The sequence below is a fragment of the Aythya marila genome (assembly GCF_965140915.1).
Source record: "Aythya marila genome assembly, chromosome: 18".
Lineage (NCBI taxonomy): Eukaryota > Metazoa > Chordata > Aves > Anseriformes > Anatidae > Aythya > Aythya marila.
The window spans coordinates 3,083,988-3,104,534 of record NC_139059.1 but is presented as its reverse complement, the minus strand read 5'-3'; the positions used below and the strand labels follow the sequence as shown (position 1 = coordinate 3,104,534).

The 20,547-nt window shown below is 39.8% G+C and overlaps 1 protein-coding gene across 4 annotated transcripts in view; it reads left to right on the top strand.

Annotated features, from left to right (window-relative positions):
- The window catches only part of CEP112 (centrosomal protein 112), a 161,350-nt gene that overhangs the window by 120,984 nt on the left and 19,819 nt on the right, over positions 1–20,547 (top strand). The window contains exon 24 of one of the 4 annotated variants that reach the window (XM_082774783.1): positions 781–976. The exons of the other annotated variants lie outside the window; for them this stretch is intronic. Within the exon in view, the coding sequence (XP_082630909.1) occupies positions 781–897 (117 nt within the window). The 3' untranslated portion in view covers positions 898–976. Of the gene's footprint in view, positions 1–780; positions 977–20,547 lie in introns of those variants that run through there. 4 annotated transcript variants of the gene reach the window in all.

Here is a 20,547-nt window from a genome sequence, read left to right as displayed (position 1 = left end):
AGCAAATATCTAAGTAGACGTGGTCTGACAAAGCGCTGAACAACTAGGTGACTCCTGCCACTGCCTTTTTGCTGTTGTTGAGTTTGAGCCTGTTGGGATTACGACAGTGTTGGCACAGAGAGCGGTTCCAGAAGCACAGCTCGCTGCTCACTGCCGGGTGGATATCTTTGCTTTGAACTTTCCAGGACTTGCACTCTTTGGAGCACAGTACAAGGCCGCTGCAATTGGCCTGGCATGGGGCAAATGCAGCACGGCTCACCTGGTCCCTGTGCCATGCCTCTCCTGTAATGTACTTACACTTCAAAGATTGGGAACCATTGGGTTAGACCGCAGGATTAGTTGAGAGCACAATTATATTCATGCCCTGCAGATGGTTGGAAAAGCTGCTTAAATTGCAATGTCTGTTAACCCATTTGTGCTGCTTTCTGCTGGCACTTCAGAAGGCACCTCTCAGTAAGGTTTTGGGTGCTGAACTCTTGAGAATGCCTATGCAGGAGCTGTGTTGGTGATGTAAGTGTTGTGTAAACTTATTAAGGCTAAATTTAAACTAGCTGTCTTGCATTGTGATAGCAATCTAGCCACAGCAACCCAGAGCTCAGCACACTCAAGTGGTCAGGGCATTTACCTAACTTCACTGACGCTTTTGGCAGTGGTTACTGGCTGGACTCAGCTTTAGCATGAAGTTGATTGCATTGTAGAGATACCTTGAGGTTATTTATGAAATCCTAACTTTTCTTTTTCTTTCCTTTATGAAATCCATTTGGATTCTGGGATTGAAAGTGCTGCAGAACTGCAAAATATTCAGAGCGCTTTAATGTAGAAGTTGATGGCCAAGTGGGGACTCCACATCAAAAAGCAGATTCTGGAAAGAAATGGATGATGGAGACCACGCAGTGACAAACCCACAACAGAAAAGGGAGAGAATGATGCTTTTTTGCCAGAGGAACCACATTTGTTGTTTGGCTCACATTACTGATTCTAGGATTCTGTTATATCCCCTGAATTAACACCAAAATTTCATTAGCAAAACATGTTTTGAAGATGACATATTTCAACACTTTTTTTGTCAGCCAGATGATGATCAGATTAATTCTGTTAATAAATAGAACTTAAAAGATTTCTAGGAAAGAATGTCATATAATAATGTCCCCCTTCGTGTGAAAAATTTTGAAACAGTTGTTTTTCTTTGTTAGGTTTTAAAATATTGAGGGGGGGGGGAAATCAATAGTGTGTTTTATAGCCATAACAGAAAAAAAGGAGAAAACTTTTGGTTTTAAATTGTTCAGACTAATGTGCTCATCAACATCATCATATATTTGTCAGATGCTGCCATACCTTGGAGCAAGAAAATCATTTCCTCCATTTCCTCTATGCAAAGGCTGGGCTGAGGGTTTATCAACATGGTGAAATTTCTCGGTGCAGCTAGACCAAAATATTCTGCTATAGGTATACGTGAGTCAGCCTTCATGTGGGGTACTCGGTTTCCTTTATTCTGGAATGCTGTTTCCACTGGGGAGGCAGGGGGGTTGCAGGGTTGTTGCTCTGTTTTGGCATGCTGTGCCAGCAGATTTCCCTATCAGGAGAGCGTGTGAACTCCTGGGCTCGGTGCTCTCTGCTCTGCCCGCATCCTGCGGCACCAGGGCTGCATGCCCTTCTTCTTCGGTTTGCTTAATCCCCCTTCCCTTTCACGTTTGGTTCCAGCTAAAAGTAAAGCAAATCATTTTAAACCTTGGGATGTTCAAAGCATTCAGAACGTTTCTTTAAGGGCACCTGATATCTTTGTTTCCAGGAAGTAGTTAGCAAAATATACCAATGGAATTTACAAGCCTCTCTAAAATGCAGTATATCAGCAAAAATGGTCTTACAAATTTTGTGAACAAACTACTTTTAGTTAGATTTTATTATTAGCAAATTCCACTTGTAATTACAAATAATATTTAGTGTTAAAACAAAAAGTATGTCAGAGCTTTGAAACATTAACTGAGTGACTGCAGTCCTGCAAAAGTATTTAGTCTGTTGTCCTCAGAATACCTTTTGGAGCACCACTATTGTACTTTGCAATTGCCAATGATGTTTTTAATAAGAAATAACTAATTACATTTTCTTGGTTTTAAAGTCCCAAGCAAAGCTAGCTGTCAGTGTTTTAGATGTTTTATTAATGCTTATGAAGGGAGAAGATACATCAGAGAGAATACAACCTAAATTGACCTGATTTGGAGTACAGAAAAGGAGCATTTTTGGTCCTGTCGTAGAAATGAGACAGTGGAACGCAGAGCCTTGCCTTCGTCCAGGCTTTGTGGCAAAGCTAGAGATTAAATCCAGCTCCTGAGCTCCAGATCAGTGCCTCAGTCCCTTCTGTGAGAACAGTTTCAGGATCCAACCAGCAACAGAACTGTGCAGTGCTCCATGGTTGGAGTGGATTTTGGAAATGAGATAGCCCAGCATTAAAACCGCATCTAACGAGTACACTTGCAGTCTGGTCAGACCCCTTCGAGAAAGTCAGGCCAGTTCAGTTCTTTTTGTTAAGGCTGCTGACAAGTTTCCAAGCTGTGGAAAATAAAGGGGGAACAATTTACATGTTCAGCATTTTCTTTGTATTTTCAGCAGAAAGACTGCAATGGCTATCTGTTCAGAGGGCTACGGCCATGTGTAACTGATAGCGCTCAGAGCATTAATTAGGAAAAAAAAAGACTGAAAGCTTGGTGTAAACTAAAAACTGAAACCTAAACCTTAAGCTGCAGTGAAGACATGCTACTGCAGTGACTTTCTGTCAGGTGAGTCTTGACGTGCTCCCTTCTGCAGCACACGTTGATGCTGTAGGGGTAGCTCTTATAATCTAGGCTGCCATCGAATAGCTGCCTAATAAACTTTTGCCAATGAGGCTCACATCATTTATAAATATTTCAGGAGATTTTAGTGTAATTTTTATTTTAATTTAGATGACTATTTTGAAGCTAACAGCGCCTGTAAAATGATGTCAGCATTTCATTGTTGAAGCTGACACTGACTCGGGTCTTATAAGACATCTGGCCAGAACATGCATTACAGTTTGTGATGGTTCGATGGCCGCAGACATGCCAAAGTCTGTCAGTCACTGAAGATCTTCAGAGCTGGGTATGTCACAAAGTTCTCCAGAGGGATCTCAAATGCATCTAATTGCCTTTGAGGCTAAGCATTAGCATCCTAAATCATTTGGCATGGTGAAATAAAGAGTTTTAAGGGACTATCTTGATGTTAAATACATTTAGTCATTTTTCATGGATCTCTATTTCTTTGTTGCTGCCTTTAGTCTATAATAATAGTAATAACTCTGCAGTGTCTTTTATTAGCAGGGAATTACAAGGCAGCAACATAAAAAATTTTGTACCTTAGCATTGTAAAGTAGTCATGAAAATTTACCATGCAAATAACATTATCTTGCTCATAATTTCCTGTATCCTGTTTGATCAGCAAAGGAAGTCAGGTCTTCCAAAAGGATAGGTAAATTAAATCTGCAGGGCTTTTATGGTTTTACTTTCTCTTCTACATGGGGTCCAAGCTCTGATGTACCTGTTTTTCAGTCTTTCTTTATGTGAATACTAGTTTCACACACATTCAGCCCGTAAGAGGAATGGGGGTTTAGCCCCAAGCTTATTGACTGCTGCTTGTGTTATGTCTCTTGATTCCATTACATGGTTATCTTAAAAAACCTGTATCAACACAATCCTAAATGGTAATAAAAATAGGTTTACCTTTTTGTTAAACAGTTATTAATAGCAACTGATTTAAAAAAAAAAAAAACAACTCTCCTTTTCATAATCATATATCTTTTTCTGTTGCCACAAATTATTTCATTGTTTGAAGCATAGTACCTTCTCTTCAAAATTACAGGGTTTCAGATGTTTAGCCAATCAGGCAATCTGAGTGGCTGAGCATCTGTAAGTACTTTATAATATCTCTGACATGCTTTGTGAGACAAAGAATTGAGTCATCTTTTTTTCCCGCAGCAAGCTTTGCACTCTGGCATTTTTCTCGACTTTTCATGTCTCAACACATTGAAGAACTTACCATGGCCAACAGCAAAATCATACTTACAAGTTTTATAAAAGACTAGAACTAGTGCTTGCCTAGCCTCTGAACTGCAGTCCAATTTTATCCGGCAGGTTTAGAAGTTTGGATTTTTCCTACTCTGTTGTCTTCAGTGTTTTGCTTTCCCTGCAGAAGGCACTTTGCTGAATGAGGTCCTCGTTCTTCTTTCTCAGCCCTAAAGGGAGGCCACCTTACATCTACCAGTCTCCAAACCATGGAATGCAAGGTTCCATAAATGTATAACAAAGTATTAAATCTCATATAGCTAAGCTATCAGTTCCTTCTAATGAGCTGGACTACAGTAATTTTGCACTGGAAAAATGGCAAAAAGGAATTCAAAGCAAGCCATAAAATCACTGTTTTTGACTGACTGAACTGGATTAATAACACTGAATGGGGTCCTAGGCTGTGAGAAAGGTACCGAAAAAAACAATTAATGAGTGTTAAATAATACCAACATAAGCCTGTGCAGTTAATAAAGAGCAGAGGATGTTTTTTCTCTGCAATATAAGAAATTGTAAATTAGCTTTTTTTAAAGCTGCCATGACAGTTACAGTTTACTGTACTGTTTCATTTCAAAGACGCTTTCTCTCCAAAGAGCACAGGGACTTTTATGAGGAGGAGAAAGTGGTGCTTAGGGAGACAGAGCTGGGGAGATATCCAGAAGTTACAAGGCAGACTGCCTGGGAGGAAGAGCCTGCACTCAAAAGCCTGGGACTTCACTCAAAGAGGAGAGAAAAAAAAAAAAAAAAAAAAAAAAGATAAAGATAAAAACAAGTGTCTAATGTCCTCCAAACGCAGGGCATCTGTAAAACAATCTGTGCATAGGACTGTGTAGACTTTCCAAGGGCTGTTCTTTGTTCCAGTTCCAGTGAGTTCCTGGAACGCAGCCTCCTTCCCTGCTCCTGGAACAGCCTTGACTGCAGGGCTTCTCCAGCCGTGTAGGTGGAAACACAATATGTGTGAACTATATATTCAACCAACAAAAGATTGCTGGGGAAAATGACATCTTCAAAGCAAACCTTCCATAGTCCACAAACATTTAAGACTCTGTAGTAAAGATTTTAAAGCCTGGCACAGTAACACAAGTTGCAGGGTTTGGCAAACAGAGATCTGGGGATGCAGACCTGGTCTACTTATCAGCATATATTTCCCTAAGATATCTTTCTGATGGTGTGGCTGATCCCAGGAGTGAGATGAAATAGCAACAGAATGCATTGGCTTATCCCAGCATGCCGACATGATTTCCAGTATTTGTGTAAATATTTTTCCCAAAGCTGTATGTTCTTATACAGTTTGCTATCGTTTCTGTACTAATCGTGGTGCTAGCTGCTGCAGGGATATCAGCAGGAGAGAGCCACCGAGGATTTCAGCTTTATACATTAAAATGTTCTTGCCAAAATTATTATTGACTTTAGAAATCTTCAGATTCCATTTACAATTTTCTGCTGGCTCTCCAGTTTTGCATGTAGCTCTGAAACTCTAGCAGATCAAATATCAGAGTATTTTTAAAAAATGACTAGCAAACACTTTTGAATGGCAGATCACAGGAAAATAGAAATCTGCTTATTAAATTTTCCAATTTTTTGCATAATAGTTGAGCCTTTCTTAAAAGTAACAAGAGAAACCTGGTGAATCTGATAGCTGTGCAGGGTAACTATTTATCTGTATTTAAAGGTAGAGTAGCAGTAGAATTGAGGGGTCAGCAGCACTCACAATTTTTGGAACGTATTGCCTTTGTTTTCTATAAAGTGTTGTTTTCCATACAAATGAAAATATGTATAGTTTCCCGAGCAGTAAAAGATTAGTTAAAAAAAAAAAAAAAAAAAAAAAACACTAAAGGAAAGCAGCCAAAGCTGCCATATATTTGCCACTTTCTTGCATCAGTGGAGTTGAGAATAAAGGAACTTTCCAAGTTACAGTACTGTACTTGAAAAGGAAAAAAGTATGTGAGGACTTTTATCTGCGTATTCAGTAGATCAGATGGCAAACTCACCCAGACAGCCTAGCAGGGGAGCAACTTCTGCTTTTCTCAGTAAGCTCTGCATGGTGTGAAGCAGCACCAAGTACATCAAAAGACACAAATATGCATTGAGTGTAAAGTTTGGGGTTTTAAAAACATCTGTCTAATTAGCACAACTTACATATTTGCAAGCTCTAGCTCCAACTTTCTCACAGTTTCAAGCTCAGCAGAAGTGGCTTTTTCATCTATCTCACAAATTTGTGTAAGAGGTTAAACCTACAAATACTGTCACCAAACCTGACCCTTCCAAACCTAGATATAAACCTATCTTGTTTCCTTCCAGCATCAATCGCTCTATTGTGCCCTGCTAGAAAATGTATGCTGGAGCAGTTAGCCAAATTTTTTCTGGAAAAACCAGGTCATTTTAATTGAATGTTATTATCAGCCAGTTCTTGTGGCTTGACATGGATTCAAAATGAAGCAGTTCATCTGCTTAAAGAATGCGTAGGCATGAATATAATAACTTCAGTAAGTTTTCGGATGCCTTCATCCCAAGGGAAATTGGTTTGACTTGCCCTTCAGTGGAAGTTTTGTGTACTATTGGCATCCACGATAGTACTAGAGTCCAGAAACAGAAGATATTCTATTCCTGTATATCATATTTTGCCCCTTTTCCCATTAAAATTTGTACTGTAAACGCTTTCGTTTAGGCCTCGTTCATCTTGCTACCCTGCAGTTGAAAGAAAACTGTATGCATTCATATAGTACACATAAGGCAAAAAACTATGCTGGTTTCATTGACAATCTGCATTATTCTTTGAGCCTTTTGCATGCTCCATCTTGCACTGGCGTTTGGGAGGTCTTCCCTAGGAATGGTGTACTGTTACTGATTCAAGCACCTCCCACATTGCGTTGATTCTTTTCATTGATGAAGAGGATTCAATTTAATAAATATCTTATTTGTTAAGCCTTGAAAACATGCATTAAGACTAGACTTGAGGTTGAAGCTTGAAGAGAAGACTGGAAACCTCAAGGCTGAAGCTTTTTCATAAGCTCTTTCTTCTGTGCAGACATCGGGAGATTTGTATCTTTGACCTCTTCAGAAAGCCTGAGGTCGTCCATTGAGGAGACTGTTTCATGGGGCTTAAAGAATTCACCTGTTTTCTTCTTCAGGAGTCTATCTACTAAATTTATTCCCAGGAAACTGAAACGAGTGTTGCCTAAAGGATAAGATTTAGGACTCTCAATGAACTTCTTGGCAAAAGTTCCCTTTGCAACTGCCAGATAAGAAAGGGCTGGAAAAGCAGTAAAACAGAGATTAGTCAAGCACAACAAAACCCGCAGTCCTCTGACACAACCACTTTTTAACTTCTTCCGTTACTAAAACTGCTGCTGCTTATTTTTAGTTCAAGCTTTCACGGCACTGAAGTCAATAACTTCAATTGGCAATATGTTAATGATTATGAAGCAAAATCGTTCAACACTGGTGCACGTTTGTGTTTGAATCTGATCCCCTGATACACCAGAACCAGTTACCTGCGGTTAAGGTACCTGCTGGAACTGCCTTCACAAGCTCGGCCAACCACTCACGAGAACCCAAAATCTGGATTTCTAATGTGTCTCCTGCATTTGGCACCACAGGAGAGCTGTATCCTCAGTGAAAACACTGGATTGCCAATTACAAAGAATTCATTAAGAGCTGTTGAATTTCAAAGCAAAAAGGCCAGTTCCTCGCAGGTCAGGGCAACACTTTGAATGGTTCCTCCTTTGCCTGCAGCAGCAGCTCTTCTCCTGAACCTGTTTAGGTTTCTGCCAGGACTGTTGGCAGGGGAAGAGTCACATCAGATCAGCTCATGAGTATTCTTAGGCTGGAAACTTCTGCCCTGAACGTGCCATTTTCCTGGCCCAGCACAGCACGTGATCTGGGTTTCAAACCTGTCCGAGCCAGCTTTGGAAGACAAAACATTCAGTGTACCTTTAACTCCCTTTTTCTGGGATCTGCCATAAAGTCGTAGCACAGTTTTGCACCAGGATTTGCTCTCACTTTAGAGCATCTCTAAGGAATAATGCTTGCAGGGGAGGGGAAGAAAGCATTATGGGCTCGTGTTCAGGTTATTTGTGAATCAAAAATGAATGGCTTGACATCCTTCTAGGGCCAGGTTGCGCAGGACAACACAAAACAGTCCCTTCTGGGAAACAATTAGTTGGGGCATGTCGGTGCCCAAGCTTCTTGCAGGTATGCCATAGTTTAGGACAGCATTTGTCCTCCTGCCGAAGGGGCAGCAGAGTAAGTGCAGAATTCACCCAGGCTCCTGAGACTCAATGCCTCAAGAGTGCAACATTTTCAGTTCATGAAAAAGTGACATATTCTGTCTGTATTAGAACTGTCAAAAAGTTGTTAAAGCTTGAAGCACTGCAAGATTTTCCTCTGTATTTTTTACGTCACTGCTCGGGGACTGCCATGAGTACCCCCGTGTGTTCTGCCGTGTTCCACGTTGGCCTTCTTATTCCTGGTGCCATGGGGACTCTCTTCTCACCCAGCATCCACCCTTCCACCAGCAGAATCTGAACTGGAAGAGGCCCGGGAAGAGGATGTGCTTAGTCAAGGAGGGATGGTGCCCGCAGGCGACTGTCCTACCCGCGGCACGCACGCCAGGAGCCCCGGGCACTGTCTGTGCTGCTCTTGTTCCAAGCTTGTTATGTAAGAGAGGGTGAAAGTACAAACAAGAGAAAACTGAACATGAAAAGTGAGTTTGTTTACTTACGGAGAAGCTTGGGAGCGTCAGAATGAAACTGGATAAATAAAAATTCGGGCTACCAAATGTGAGATTCCTGCAGGAACACCTGCACGGCTTGGACCAAGCCTGACTTTTGCAGGTGGCTTGAAGGAGAAATCTAAAATGCGCATAGGCTCTGTCTGCCTTCAGAAAAAGCCTTGCTTTTCTGAGTATGAGTGTATTTAAATTCCTTATTTTTTTTGTTTCTAGCGTGAGTATTATTTGTATTCTTTGCATCTTTGCACTTGTAACTCAGCAAGGTAAAACAGCAATTACCAAGGGAAGGGAAACAATTTGAATCATATCAGTGGATTTTAATTGTTTGCATACCTGTAAACATCTTTGACCACAGCTCTGCTCTAAGCTCCAACGAGCAACTCACACCTGATGTTTCATCTTCTCACTCCTACCAGAATAACACATCCCACCTGCTTACATCTGTGTCAATCCAAAAAGCAAGAAAGAAGAAAATGTGAAGTGATCAATTGGCAAAGAAAACAGTGAGGTCCAAGTTGTCACTGCTGATGTTTATGCCTTCCTCTAGTGTTAAATACTGCCTTTTCCTTGCTAATGCCCTCTACTAGGTCTCCTCTCCATCTTAAATAGCCTGAAATGTGCTTTTGCAAGTCAATTTTGACGTTGCTGCAAACTCATTTGCTGGCACCTGTCTCCAATAAGCCGGCCTCCTTCCCAGATGGGTGAAGGCTGCTGCACCTCCTCCGTCTGTAACGTGCTGTTTGTGAAGCCTCTGCAGAGGACAAGCTTTTTTTTTGCTCCCTTATCTGATCCTAAAGCTAGATGGAGATTTACATGGCTTTAACAATATTGGAATTCTGAGTTCCTTCGTACTTCATCATATATTGTTTTTCCTGCAGTTTATGTCTCATTTGTGGTAAGGGATAGCTTTCTGAGTGTGTGTGGAGGAGCTGGAAAGCTCTGCTCTTTGTGCTGCGTAGGTCTAACGAGAGCCGTTAGTGTGTAACTGCCCAAATGAGAAACCGGTGGTGCTTCAGAACTTGATCTGTTTTCTGTTATTTTTAATGCTTTTGCATTTTAAAAATGTCATCTATATAAGAATATTTGGAACTACTTACATATTAAAAAAAAAAAAAAAAAATGAAAAGAGCCTGCCTTCCTTTTAGACGTGCCAAGCAGGTTTGGCAGTCCTTCACTTAGCATTGAGCGAGCGGTGCTCAGCCATTCAAGCTCTTGTAGCCTTTTCTACCTGCACAGAAATGTTCTCGCCAAGCATTTCTGAAACCAAAAGAACATTGGTTTGAGATATTTTCCTTGTTCAGAGCATTTTGGATGATGACTGTAGTATAGAGGGGGGTTTGAAGGTTGTCAGTTGGAGGCCTGAAAGTCTTCTAGAAGATAAACCACAAAGGGGTTTGGGTGCAAGGAAAATAGCAGTGGCTGTACTGGGTCAAACCAGAGTCCACTGGGCTCAGTTTTCTGATAGCAGACACTCAGGAAAGATGATAAAAACAAGCTGAAGGTTTAGGGGCTTCTCCTCGATATACTCTCCGGCAGGATGCGGTTAAGGTTGCTGCTGAGCCAGAGGTGATGTCTCACTGAGTCTTGGCTGGATTTCTGTTCTGGGGGTCTGGGTGGTGGCTGTGCCCCTTGTGCCCATAGTGCCCATGGTGGTCTGAGACAAAACATTCCTTATTTATGGTTTCTGGGTTTGGTATATCATTTTGAGATGGTGAGAACTAGACATAAATAGAGTTGAAGGTACAGGCACTGCAGTGACACGACATTTTCCTCTACTTCTGTAGTTATTGGTCAGGTTGTTTTTGTATTTTAGTGATGTGTTTTTCATAAATTCATCTCTAATGTGGAAAGCACCTAACAGTATCAACAAAGCGAGAGGAGCTTGGGCTTAAATGTATGAAAGTTGCCTAGAATTAAGAATTGTCTTAATGAATTCAAATCTGCTTTAGGCCACGTGAGGAATAAAGGCTGATGGAGAATCCAGAAACACCTGTAGAGAGCAAGGGAGTAAAGTGGAAAGGTACCACTTCTGACAGAAGCCTTTGGGCTTTCTTGATCCTTTCATCCTTTATCCTTTCATCTTTGTTTTCCTTGTAAATCACATTTCAACCAGGCACCAGGGCACCAAGTAGCCTGTACAATCTTCAGCCCATCAGCAATGTAATGCAAGCCACATTTCTGCCTGTAAGTGGCACTGATTCTAAATCCACTCACTCTGTTATTGAGAGGTGAGAGATTGAACCATCGAGAGTATTTTAACTGCCTTGTCACGATCCTGTGCAGTTTCTTGGAAAGGAAGGCAGGGGGATATCTGAGGATACTGGTTAGGGTCACAAGTAACAAAAATTTCTTCTGGGTGGCACCAAGGTCACCTCCCTTCCACATGTGACTTTCCTGCCACTACAAAAAGGTCAGCTAATTGAATTAGCACCGTCTTTCAGCCATCATTCAGCTCAAAACTGGGTCAGTAACACTTAACCAAGAAAAAAACAAAGTCAAAACTGCATTGAAATCAGATCTGCTGTGTTATAAGTGTGGTGAGTGCTCTTGACATCCCACAAAAAAAATCTTGGGCGCAAATAGCTTTGGCAAGTCTTTTTCCCCTCTCGTCCTCTTCCTAGTTCACCTATATTTACGTTGTGCCTAATTTGACCGATATTGGGGACATTATCAAAAAATCAAGTGGAGGTGCTTGCAGCATGACCAGCCAAGCAGTTGCAGTGATGGGTGCAGCAGTGCTCTCTGCCCAGGTGTCCCTTTCTATCTGATCTGACCAGAGCCAGCTCAGAGGGGGCACAGCTCTGCTGGGAATCTGTAGGCAAAATCCCTTCAATATGTACCATCCAATATGCATTCTGCATGTTTTTATATAAGCCAAATATCTGTTGTAAGTGATTGTTTTTAAGGAAAGCATGGCCCATACATTTAAGCTACCCAAATTCTTAATTTTTTATTGGTGGTTCCAGCAAAAAAGACTTAAACTTTAGCTCCAAACTTTAGAGCTAAAGAAATACAGTGGTGGGTACTCCCAGTAAAGGATTTATGTAGGAGAGAGAGTAAAATGCTTTGAATAAAAAGGTAACAGAAACACTTAAATAGGTTGGGGAGCCTTACATTGTTCTCTGCTATGTGTGCCTGTGTCGGTTCCCCTGTCTAAAATATTTTGTATTAGTATTCTGGAGCTCCAAAATAGGAGGAAAAACTTCTGAAGAAGCTGGGATAGATCTTAAGCCATGTCTAATTTTTTGAAAAAATATGAATGTAAAGGATTTTAGAAATGTTTAAAATCACTGGCATTAGGACAGCAAGCATCTCTGTCATAACGTCATACGATTAAACTAGATCAGAAACATTCTGGGATGTTCTGATCACTTCTATTAATGCATCTTTTAGAAAGTATAAAGTCAGTGCTCTGTAAAACAGATACTTGAAAAACAGTTTTTGTTTTCCTCAGGCTAGTGAGATTAGAGTTTCGTAATCTGTTTGACCAGCTGCAGAGGATGTTCTTTTTCATTTTTTTCTTTTTAAGTAAATGAGCTTCATCTCAACACGATTAAAAAAAAAAAAAAAAACCAAGCTTCAAAAATGTTCAGTTTTTGCATATACATTTAAATAGGAGCAATTGCACTATTATGTCTAGTTGCAAATGTAATTGGGTTGGAGGTCTTTTTTTTTTTTTTTCAGAACTTTGAATGAAAGTTTCTAAGTTTCCAAGCGTACATCCTCCTCTGTCAAAAATCATCCTGTTTTTGGCTCAAAGACATCATTTTAGAAGATATTACTTTGTTGCCTCTCACATCTTACATGTATTGAATGTGCAGGCACTGGTGAGTCAAGCTAGCTCTTGTTCAGTTCAAAAAGCAGTGGTTTGCCTTGTGAGCTAATATTTTTGATTAAGGTTACTTTGAAAGGTATAAAGACATTATTAGCTCTCTTCTGTGTTAGTGTGTGTGCCTGTGTGTAAGGGAATTTGTGTTATTTTCTGTAATGGGGAGAATTCCAGCAGTACTGGGCAACCTGCTGGCTCATTGCACAAAATAAATAGTTTTTCTTTTGTTCTTACCGGGAATCAGATTAGCCTATTGATTAGAAATATCTCGGCCTTTCATATTTACTTTTAAAAAAGAGCATAGCAAAATAAGATGATTTGTAAAGCCTGCTCGAAATGTTTATATTACCAGCTCTTCATGCATCTGTGACAAGGAATGCACTGCAAGGAGACATTCGTAGAGCACCGGGGGGCTGCTGAAACCCTGATCGGGTCTCCAGGTGTAAAGTTTCAGGACACTCACTTAAAGTGGCAGTTTGGTGATAAACCGGGTTGGGAATGAAGCCCCCGGCAGTGAGAAGATTGCCTTATTCAGCAAGCGATTGATAAATATGCTTTATCATGAGTCAGATGTTCAGGAAACTCTGCTAGATCCCCTGGTGTTTGTTTTTGTAGAGTAAGAATACAGCAAACAGCAAACCCAGATGTTTTACTTGATAATTTGTACACACAATAGCAATTTTTCACTAACATAACATCTCCACTGATGCGACATTTTAGATGTTCTTATGACATAGCATCAAAAATTCAAGAAGTAGTCTGAAAATGTTGAAGCCGAGATGTCAGGTCTTTGCAGGAAACCTGCTCTCCAAGTGGCAGACTCCTCGCTGTTTCCTTTGATTGCTAAGTTTTTAATAAAAAGCAAATTAGAAAATGAAGATCATCTCATGGCTCAATTAGGCGTAGCAGGTATCTCTGTTCGACTCTGGCATTCGACATGTCAGGAGGTAACCTGATTGAGGATGTTTTATTTCATATAATAGTCTCAAAATCAGACTGAAAGGTTGACTTAAAAAAATACCTGAGGTATTTTCTGTGTGCTCTGAGGCTGATAACAAACTCTGCAGTTCCCTTTTTAATAACTAGGGGGGAGCTAGGAAACTTCAAAAGGTTCGTGATAAATGTTTTTGACAATGCGTCAGCTGAACATTAGGCAGAATCTTGGTAAATCCCCTCATAAGTGGTTTAAAATGGAGTTTTGAACTTTCCCTTCATAAGTGTGTGCTTAAGATGTCATGGTATCTTTGGGTTTAAAAGATTCGTTTTATCTGGTGTATGCGAACTGTCGGTGTTTCTGTCTGCACCTCCGAGAGTGAAAGGGGGAAAAAGTTCAGCCGCTCTCCTCGCGGCAGCCGGAGCGCTCGCAGGTGCTCTTGGCCATGAGATGAACGTCGGCAGCAGAAAAGGAAAAACCAAACGAGATTCTCCAGGTAAATCTTACAGTAAATCTCCCCAGCTGACAGGGTTTCAGAATGACCTCACTGCGACAAGCTGAAAACTTTCCGGTAATAGACCAAACAATGCTTGCACATGGCAACTGCTTGTTGGGTTTTGTGGTTCATTGAGAAAGCCAGATGAAAGCAAGTTTATTGCTGCTCTTTGAACCTCGCCTCCCACCGTCCTGTCACCTGTGCCACTAAAAACAAAGTGAAAATGCTTCTTTCCTTGGCTCTCTCGGAACTAAATGCCGAATGTTACAGTTTATCCTGCTTTTTTCTTTGAATTGCTGTCTTTGCAGGACTGCTCAGTGCACGACACCCTTTGCATTTCAAATGAATTCAGTTTATAGTGCAATGTGGTAAAGTCTGGACTCAGCAAAATGCTTGGGCCCTTGCCTAATTGTAAACCCTTGAGTAGCTCCACTGGTGGCATAAGTGTATTTTAGGGGTATATGGCTAAAGACTTGGCAGAAAAAAATGGTCCAAAAACTTTGATAATCTAAACTAGATATGTAGAGAAAAAGCCAAAAACACAATGGTGTCTTAAAGGAACAGAGCAGGAAAGAGGCTGCATGTTGACAAAACTAACAGCACTTTGGGAATCTCCAAAAGAGCCTGGTCTAGATGAAGTCTGATGTGAAATCTTTAAGGGACTGCTCAGGAACTCATGCTAATGATCTACTCAAGAGCCAAAGCATAAAACATGCTGTCAATCAATCTGCTTATAAATCACGAACAATTCAAATAGCGTGTAGCATTAGACCCTACCCCATTGGAAAAATGTTTGGATATGTGCTTCTTGTGTAGGTTAAGTGACCTACTTGCAAATTTTTTCAATGCTACTGGAGAGACTTAATTTTGGTCATCGAGCCAAATTATTCTCTTCCGCCCTGAACCCCTTTCTTTCTTCCCACGCTCCCTGAAGGGAAGAAGTTCTTGTACTTCACAACGGCATCTCCTACTGGCAAATTTTAGAAGCAGGAAAGGCTAGCTCAGTAAGGAACGGCTTGATGTGTGTGCTTAAATGGGCAAAGCCAACAATGAGGGCTCAGTTTGCAAGATCTCCACTCCCATTTTGCAATGTCGGCAAAGCGGGACAGATTTCCAAATCTCAGTACATGGGAGTTCACGTTATCCCAAGTGGGAGTGGGCATCTGTGCCTTTGGAAATTGCCCATTTTATCTGATTCCTAGCCAAAGAAACTTTTTTTTCTTATAGTGCCAGTAGACAATGGGCAACCAGCTGTTTTAGGGACACTTTTAAAAAGGTGCTAACGTTTGCATTTTCATCCCATGTTGTAATTCATGTTCGCTATTCATTAAATAGTGTCTAGTAGCTGACTTTATACATTAGGCATGAAGGCTTCCAGATCTGCACTTCTGTCACTGTGTAGGACAGGGACAAGACGGCCTTTACAGGACTTCTCCCTCCCTCACCCATACCCACTTATTAACAGCTTCACCCAGGTAATGGAGTTGAACTGATGGCAAAAGGCTAGAAGGTCACGGGAAGGAATGTGTTCAAGAAGTTTTACATATTGCTCACGGTGTTTTAATTTCTATTCATGGGGAGCAATAAAGCATAAATTTTCTGTCCAGTCATAATAGTAATTGTAATGTTACCTATAGGATGAAAGAATAACTTGGAGTTCTTAAATGTCATAACTATTTTTGGTATAAAATAATAAATTTTAGTTTTCTGTTGCAGCAATGTTGGCCCCTGCATATAGGTTGTGGAAAACTTTGTTTGCAAAAACAAAGCTATTGTTTTAACAAAAGCCACAGAATTTTTGCCTTTCATATTGAATCAGTAGCATAATGAGTAGTGGAGCAATAGTTCAACATCAAAGGAGACTTTTTGGATATATAGTGTGTTGCAGCAACAGCGAAAAAGTTCCCACCAGAAAGGAATTTTTCCATATGTGAACAGCAAACATATGTATTAGGTTAAAACCATAAGATTTCCTTTGCTTTCCACCAAAAACAAGGGAGAACTTAAGTACAGAGGTTTTCAGGCAGTCATGTGCTGGAATGCAGCACAGAGAACAAGCATGGCCGAGGAGAGCAATGTCAGTGGACAAAGCTCTACTGAAAAACAATACCCTGTGATAATGCATCCACAATTTGGCCCAAACATCTGCATTTTGCATCTTAAAAATACACTTTTTTTGCTCTTACTGGTGGAGCTACATTGGTGATCTTCATAAATATTTTTCACTCTCTGTCTTTAGTAGGAATAAACCCAGACACGTTTGCTGATCTCCATAAAATACTTTAAAAGAAATAATGATTGCTTTAAAAACATGTGTGAGTATAGAACGTTAGTTAGAAAATAAATACCCTAGATTAATTCTGATGGGATACTTGGCCTGTTTTCTTTAAGTAAGAGTTGTGTTTGACACTGTAAATTGTGAGACCACCTAGTATAAAGAAGTTTTTGCCCAGACAGCTCATACTTACAGCTGCATGGAGAGATAAAGGTACTCGAGATCAGACATTTCTATAACATAATTGTAAAGCATCTCCATATATATTTCTGAAACAAAATTTGCTTTAATTTTTGTGAACATTCACATGGATTTACTTTAGGCTTCCAGAGCTAGGTTTTCTTCTCATGAACCGGGAGAGAAAACACATCAATGGATGTAATTTGAATTTAGAAGACACTTAAAGAGGGGCCTGCATTCAGAATTATTGTTGGCACATGTTTTGAGGATGTAAAGTGGAAGCCTTCTTCTGTGCACATTAGTAAGGAGATAATTAAAACTACAGTAGGTAATTATGGTAGCTTTTATTACTGCATCTTTCATTAACTAATTATATTAATTTGGTAATGTTTGAAAAATTCTTTGAAGATGAAAAGTGCTAACTATTACTACCTTTAGTAGTAGTATTAACTTTGCACTGGTCATAAATATTGAGGTCTCTTCTTGATACAGATGCACATCTGTGTGTGCAGAGGTGCTGTTAGAGCCAACAAGATTTATATAAGTATATCAAGACAAGACTGGGCCATTACCTGGCATAATCTGAGCATGACGATATATGACTTTTCTGCAGACACTTTTAGTTTCAAAATAAAAATACGTGTTTTTTTTTTTATATATTTTTAGAAGATTTTCCTTTCCATGGTAAATACCTCTTATTTATTCAACCCTCAGTACCAAAGAGAAACATCTACCAGGTTCATCCTGATCCCAGACCTGCCGTTGGTGTGATGGGAGCAGGAATCATGCCCTGCCTACACTCAGGAGCCCACCAAAAGTATGACATTGTAAATACGGTATCACCACAGTAACAATTAATACTAAGTAATCCAAACTAATTATGATTTCTGTTTATGTAATTCTTACTGAACTGATTTTTTTTTCAGTGAATCCAGCACTTCTCTTTTGAAATATCCTATGATTAAAGGATAATCAAATCAGTTTTCATGTGTTAAGGACTAAATCCTTCATATATTCCCATTTCATACTTGGTCATGTGATTTGTAGAAATCTTTCTCTTACCCGCTTTTAGTTGATTTAGATTAAGCCTTGTAACTAATGCCAAAGATGTATTCCTGCCTTGAAAAGGGATTTTGTAATGCTGGCATCATACCTTTTTCTTTCTCTGCGGCTGTCTGTCAAGACTATACACTTCACAAGTTTAGGGTTTTTTTGTTTCTTTGTTTGTTTTTTAAGAAATCCTTTGCAGCCTCAGTCTGGCACCCAGAAGCCAGGCTGAATTCCTCTGGTCTCATGCATCATCATCTCTGCGAGCTGCACAGGCCAAGCTCAGCACTAATTCCACATGTGCCTCTCTCTTGTCTCCCAAGTGCTCTCAGTTACCATGAGCAAAGTTGAGTTTGAAATGAAATTTAATTAACCATTTTGCTGATGATAATCAAGCCACAATAGAATAATAGGAAAGCAGTGCCTCACTGGAAATGAAGCTCAGCTGTTCATTTCTCCTTTCAGATCAGCCGGTAACCAAACATGTCATCTAGCACAGTGACAATACTGGACTCATCCACCGGCTCCACTTGAGGTCCCAAAATATGACAGCAATATTTTGGTGGCACGCTCTCAAAACCATTACATTTCTCTTCCATCCCTCTCATGTCTCCCAGTGTCATATGTGACCAAAACATTTACATTATACATTTATTTTAGGATCCTTTCCATTTTTATAAATAAATCAAATGAATGTTCCTTTTATACAGCTGTAATTCACCCACATTGTTGCAGTAGAGCTTATTATCTCATTTACATTTTTAAGTGCTTTTCAAAGTGTAGGATATCTGGGCTGGAAAGCAAAACATTTCAGTTCTTTGTTCTCAGGCCAACACAAAGCACTTCCAAGGTCAGGTATGGTGTAGACTTTCAACAGCAAACATGTTTACATGGCATTTGAAAGCGGGTTTAACTGAAAAAAAATACTGTCTTTATAACAGTGATGTAAGCCAACTTAGCAAAGATGAGAGAAGGGGATTAATTTTGTACCTGGAAAAACTGAACTTATTAAGTTAGGCTTTGTTTTGCATTCAGGGGAAAAAAAGCCTCTGACACTCAAAAATTGGCCTATATTTTTTTTTTTTTTTTACCTTTTTTATGTCTTTTCTTCATCTCAATAGCTGTTAACTATAAACACTGTTATTCTTTGGGCAAAACCTGACACTTTGAAGCTGTGGAATAAAAACTGCATTTCTAAACCAAACCAAACTGTTTAATTTTACAAAATAGATGTTCTCTGGTGTACCTGGGATAAGTCATCTGCTGTTTTTAAGAGCTTTTGACATGGTGAAAACTTATCTGTCAGACACAGAAAAGATGTGGTGGAGCTGGGTGGCTTCAGAAATCGCTATCAGCATTCAGCCTCTGACCACTGCATGTTAAGCTTTTTGACAATGGAGGCATTTTTCAATGTGATCTTCAAAAGGGTGCATTATTCGTGACAGCCATCCTGATTCCTCCTAGAAAATTAAAATCATGGGCAACAATCTTGCTTGCTTCTAATTACTATTTTCAGAGATAATCACATGCAGGAATCTACAGCAACCATGAGATTTTGAGTTACTTTTTTTTTTTTTTTTTTTTCACGTGGCTTTGATCAAGTACTGATCTTTTGGTTTTACTAGGTTGTCCTGGTGCAGAGTCAAAAGCTGAAATATCCAAATGAACACTCTGAATTACTTCTAGGGCAGCCTTTATAAACAAAGCTACAAAGTGACTGGCAGGAGAGCCAGTGTGCAACACGTTTAGGTTCACCAGCAATAGTCAAAAAATGATAAAGTTAAAAGCATCTGTGATTGTTTGGAGGCCTTTGTCTTTTCTGCAGCCCCAATACAAAAGGAGCCAACAGCCAATTGTGATTGGAAAAGTTTGTAAACTCATACAGTACATTGGTTTCAACACTTGATGAATGGATAATTATAAAACTTCATAGTTTGTTATACTTTATACAATAGTTTAATATATATACATATATATTTTTTTTAATTGTGCTTGTTTAAGACATTGCTCTCTGAGTGAAACAGAGTATGTAGGCTCCATGCAGACAAGTACTGCCTAGAGTAGGTGGACCTAACAAAGACTATGTGTCATCTGAATTTCCCAAATGAAATTACTTCAAGATGCATCACAAACCCTTGGATTTAGAGGGACCTCTCAATTTATGCTCTGCAAAGTATGTTTGTCTGCTGTAGGAAAGTAAAAATAATCCATCCATTTTGTATTCAGTACTTGTGGATTTGTGTGATAGGTACCTGTTCTCTGAGACAAATGCATACATATACACTCAGAAGTGGCTGGGTGTATGTGCTATGCCTTGGTCATCCTCAAAGCTGTGCATTAGAGTCAAACTTGCTCATGAGTGCTAGGAGGGAATCCTCATTTTTCACTGTGCCAAGCTGTTTGGGTTGTATAACCTGATCACATGGAAGCAGCAGAAGGCAGCTCTGACTTTATAGTTTACCCAGGTGTGCTCTGTGAATGCTCCTGAGAGCCATCCTGTACTGGTCATGCCTGGACACTTGGGTGTTACGGGAAGATTTTGTCAAAATAATTGTTTCTTTAGTGATCTTTCCAATACGCCAAGTGCCCTGCTCTTTGTGTGTTACATTTCCACATTGCACAATCTGATCATTTTAAGTTTTAAAACAAGGTAGGCTTGTTTGTATTTTAAGTTACGATATTAAATGTACAAAATAAAAGCCTCCAATTCACACGCATTTAATGATATTCATGCAAATGAATGGTGCTGTTAAACTTGTTGAGTGTTGAAGATCAGTCATATATTCAAGACTGGATTTTAACATTTCTCAGAAGTGATGATAGCATAAAAGTCCCTGGGCAGATTTGAAGTTCATGCTTGGGTCTGGTTAAATTTTTTGGCATTCGAACATGTAATAGTCTTATAGCTATAAGACTTTAAAGTTAATGCCTGGCATCACTTCAAAACAATGTGCAAGATCTATCATAAGTAGTCCTCTTAT